A 5,176-nucleotide genomic window follows, 5' to 3' on the forward strand; every position below is an offset into this window, starting at 1 on the left:
ATGGAAAAAAAGAATTCCGTAAGACCTTTTGTCATAGCATATTTAACATTAAAGCCGCTTTCAGACTACGCTATAATATAATAGCATATAGTATAGTCAAGAAGGACCTAATGCTATACTATATAGCAAGGCGTTCACATTACGCGATAATCGCAAGCATCTAAAGCAAGCTCAGTTGACCGCGATCTTTGAACAGTATGCACAGTTGCACAGCACACAATCATCACTATCAACACAATGGATTTAATACTGGATAGTCTTGAAAGCTCATCGAGCGATGATGACAATGCGGAATTTGACACTATCTTGTCATTAATGCTACGAAAGAAGAAAAATGCCAGACCTTGGATATCACATCATATAAAGTTCAGAGGAGAACGCGAACGTGGTGATTTCAAACTTTTTGAAGATTTATGTGATGAGGATCGTTTTCAAAATTACTATAGGATGTCCAGGCAGCATTTTTATCAACTCCATTCATTGATAAAAAACGATATAACAAAGCAAAATACACTACTGCGAGATAGCATTACTTCTATGGAGCGATTAGCGGTGACTTTAAGGTAAGTAATACCATCTCAATTTAATATTCATTTATTCATAAAAATAAACATCGTCATTACAATTCAACGATAATTTACATCAAAATAAAAAAAAATCAAATATAGGGTGTAACCGAAACGGGGTATACATCAGAAGCGAAGTCAAAAAATATATTCGAAAAAACATTTTTAAGACTCCAGTCTCCATACAAAATTTAGGCGGAAAGTTCAAATTTGGAAATTTTCGTAAGTGTTGATGCTAGATATGTAGCTTCTTAAGTCATTGTTTTCAGAATTATCAATGTCTCCAGAAGTATTAAGGCTTCTAGAATTGTTAGTTACTTCTGTGTTTTCTAAATTTGTGGAGTTATCAGAAGTTACCAGAATTGGCATATACAAAGTTTCATTTGAGTCAAGTGCTGGATTATTCGGCGAATTATTCTGCAAAGGTGAATCGGAATATACTGTATTGTTCTGTAACTGAATGTCTGAATATGATGACATCGATGAATGAGAACGGTTTGGAGATGGTGTATTGATGGGGGACATTTGTGTCGGAACCCGAAACGGTACATTACTCGAAATTATTATATTAGATGTAGAGGTACTACAATTTGGCTGTTGCTCCCTGCTATGATTTTCACGTGCCTTCATCACGATATTGAAAATTTGTCGTTGAATTTTTAGTTGAGTATATTCCGGTAACACTTTACAAGTTTCATACATTGTATCGAAAAAACTTTTCAACTGCACAGAATCATTTTGTTGGCGTTGTCCCAACACATTTCTTCTTAGATCGTCTCTGGCCTTTGATCTATTCTCTCTGCGTTGGCTTTCATCGTGTAGGAACTGAACAATAGGATCAGAATTTTTTCGTTTCCTTTCTGCATACACCGGTGGTGATTGCCCTTCAGAGATACTGTTATTAATGTTTTGTGTTACCTCAGTGGCATTATTTTCAAATTCTTGTTGAAGGCTACTTTCTGAGTCATCTTGACAATTGTTTTCCTGAATAACAGCATTTGTGCTTCTTGGTCGATTTGACATGTATGGAAGAATGAATTCCATAATTTTCTCGTACTTCCAAGGATTTATTGAAGTCGCAGCTTGCCCTGTTGTACATTTTTTCTGAGTGCTTGTCTGTATCCATCTCTTAATTTTTTCCACAAGTTCTTTGCTTCTTTGACTGAAACATAATTGTTAATTATATTAATTTTTTTTTCAGGTATTTGGCAGCAGGTGACTCTTTTACATCTATGGGATATAGCTACAGAATGGGAATAAGTACAATATCTGGTATTGTTGAAGAAGTTTGCAACGCTATATACACCCATCTTCGACCATTGGTGTTAAGAGAGCCAACTACAGAGGACTGGAAAAATATTGCTGCTGATTTTAAAAATAAAACCCAATTTGATCATTGCATAGGTGCAATTGATGGAAAGCACGTTGTAATACAAGCACCTCCAAACTCTGGTACCGATTTTTACAATTACAAAAAAACATTTTCAATTGTCTTATTGGCGGTGGCTGATGCAAACAACAGATTACTTTATATTGATGTTGGGTCTATGGGTCGTTTTAGTGATGGCGGAATTTTAAATGACAGTATTATTGGTAAAAAATTAAGAACTGACCAATTACATTTACCTCCCGATGAGCCACTTTATAATGGAGGCCCAGAAATACCGTACGTTCTTGTGGGGGATGAAACTTTCCCTCTTGAAAGACATATAATGCGTGCTTACCCAAAAAATAAATTAACCGATTCAAGAAGAATTTTTAATTACCGGTTGTCAAGGGCACGCCAAGTAATAGAACACACATTTGGATTATTGGCAACTAAATGGAGAGTATATAGGCGTCCTTTTGAGTGCCGTGTTCAACTTGTTGACATAATTGTTAAAGCCACGTGCGTGTTACATAATTTTCTTATTGAAAACAAATACTATAACAGCACTACCAGAGAGCCACTAAATACCAACCAACTAATACCTTTAACTCACTGCGGTTTCACATATTCCAATGAAAATTTTTTCATCAGGGAAGAATTTTGCCGATATTTTAATACTACTGGAGAAGTCTCATGGCAAAACACACGCATACAGGATCAATTATCTCGTATGCAAAATAACTAAGTAGTTTTAAATAAAATATTTACTTACTGTCGGGTAGATCACAATCTTGTTTTACTTTTCTCCACGCTGCATCCTTCAATTCATTATTTTTGTACTGTTCTATTGTAGTGTTCCACAGGCACGGATATTTTCTTACACTCTCTATAAAGTGTTCCATAATGTAATCCTAGATCGATAATAGAGAAAAACTACGACAAAAACAATTATATGGCGCCAGTGCAAATTCGTCGGCACAGGATCGTGTCTAGACGTGTTGTGTAGCAGAGCAGAAACAAAACTGCTGACGGCAGGGGTGAGGAAGGAGGAAAAGGGCGGCGAGAGATATAGCACAGCACGAACATCGCATCAATTTATAGCGTATAGTAAGCTAATAACATATAGTACAGTACAGTGTGAACGTGTTCATAACAATGTATGGTATGCGATATTGTTGTGCTATGAGCTATATACTATATGCTATTATATTATAGCGTAGTCTGAAAGCGGCTTAACGGTGAGGGCATTTCCTCAAAAAGTTTGTTATAAAGCTATAAATTAAAATATAAAATATAAGCTATAAAATAAGAAATTCTGTCAATAGTAAAAGGAAATTATTATTTAAACAAAATGTTTATATATCTTATATCGATAATTTGAAATTCTATTAATAATAAAAGGAAAACATAATATAAAAAAATATTTAAATATCTACATTGTTTATAAAATATTTATTTTAAAACAAACATGTCAAATATTCTAGGGCTAGCAGTAGAGGACTATAATATAGCCCTTGCTGATATTGTACCTATGTTCTTAATATATATTACTTAATAAAGCTCCCATCACAGGACCACATACAATCATTAGAGAGACACTGTTTCCCTAACAATTTTGATACCACAGCATTATAAAGCTGTGCAGTGTGTCTAAAGTGCAATAGTTTTCATCCACTATTTAAAAAAATGTTTACCCAAATCATTTCTAATACACATGTCAGTTGCACCATATGGTCCCGTTTTCCATAATGAAACTGATCTTTGTAAGTAATGAATTAATTTTATAAAAGCCAAATACTATATACCATAACACAATATTATTTAAGTCTTGTTTTGGCATTGTTGAAAGGGTAATGTAATAATTTAATTACAAATTTTAAAGTGTAGGGAAGTTAATGGAACTGGGAGATTTTTTTTATATCAAGTGACGAAACGAACAAGTTGCGCAACTATTGGTAATCTACATGCCTGTCCAAAACAGTTGCAGTGCAACACAGAGCTTTAAATAGCAAAGATCTGAGCGGCACTGCCACTGTACCCGTCACCCTGAGATATAAGTTGACAAGTTCTATATGCCTGTAATTTCACCAGCACCCTTATCCTTCAAAACCGGAATGCAGTAATGCTAACATTACTGGCCGGCGGCAGAAATAGGTAAGGTGGCAGTACTTCCCTAGACAAACTTTTACAAGCAGCTCTACTGCTACTAATTTTTGGTTATGCTCATGAATAAAAGAATGCATTTAATTAAGCATAATTTAATCAACTAGTTTTATAAAAATTCTAACTATTATATAGAATTATGTCAACCATTTACGGATGATTACTATTTCTGGAAAGGATAATAGTCTAAACCAGAATTATATTTGAACTTATATGTGAACCTATTGACTTGCGTCTTTCCGATCTCTATCATCTTTTGAACTTCGTCGCGGTAAGCGGGCGGCAAAAGTTCAGATTCCAGGGTGCAAATATGGTTACTTTCCTCTTTCACTTTGAATACTCGCTGTCTGATAATATCCACATCTCTACTGTATTCTTCTTTCAAATCGGCAACGGTTTGAGTTGCTGTATCGATCTTGAACATGAAATAATTAGCTTCTCGATGTACTAGGTTGTGAGCACTGGTTTTGTAAGGCATTGGCCTGAATCCCAAGTTTTCTATATTCCTTATAATTCCACCACGATCAAATATAGCATTTGACACGCGCCTTAATGTGGTCTTAAGTTCTGGTTTAGGCATAGCCCGTAACATCAACGCTAATTCATATGTGGGCATTTTATTTTATAATAAAAGAAAGACTAATTTAGGTATTTTTTCATTCGTTCCGTATGGAACAGGTGGAGGTCAAAAATCATACTGCCTATTCTTTCTATTAAAAAAAAATACTTTTAAATTTAACATAGCACCAAATTCACAAAAAGGGTTTAAAAAACAAAAAAAAATCCAGTTTGTTCAATGACATTATATAACACTATGCTCACTGAGTTGGTTAATTAAATTACATTTGTGAAATCTCACATTTATAATCTCTTTAAAGACAGGAATAATCCTGTCTTTAAAGAGATTACAAACAATAATAACATATTATAAATGTTATGTAAAATACTACTTTATTTGCATTGAATTGCATCTTTAATCGTCGCCAAAGAAGTGCGATATCAAAACCCGAGAAGATATCATTCATTCTTTCATTCATACAAATATTTTTTCCTAATGTTGGTAAAATTGATTGACCGT

At 34.2% G+C, this 5,176-nt stretch overlaps 1 protein-coding gene across 1 annotated transcript; it reads right to left on the reverse strand.

Annotated features, from left to right (window-relative positions):
• Nucleotides 1–4,080: 4,080 nt before the first annotated feature.
• On the reverse strand, nucleotides 4,081–4,779 carry LOC113235428 (probable 28S ribosomal protein S6, mitochondrial). The gene has a single exon (XM_026471110.1). The coding sequence runs from the start codon at nucleotides 4,712–4,714 to the stop codon at nucleotides 4,262–4,264; it is 453 nt and encodes a 150-aa protein (XP_026326895.1). The 5' UTR covers nucleotides 4,715–4,779; the 3' UTR covers nucleotides 4,081–4,261.
• Nucleotides 4,780–5,176: the final 397 nt, after the last annotated feature.

Source organism: Hyposmocoma kahamanoa, unplaced genomic scaffold (assembly GCF_003589595.1).
Source record: "Hyposmocoma kahamanoa isolate Upper Pololo Valley unplaced genomic scaffold, ASM358959v1 87, whole genome shotgun sequence".
In the NCBI taxonomy this organism is placed as follows: domain Eukaryota; kingdom Metazoa; phylum Arthropoda; class Insecta; order Lepidoptera; family Cosmopterigidae; genus Hyposmocoma; species Hyposmocoma kahamanoa.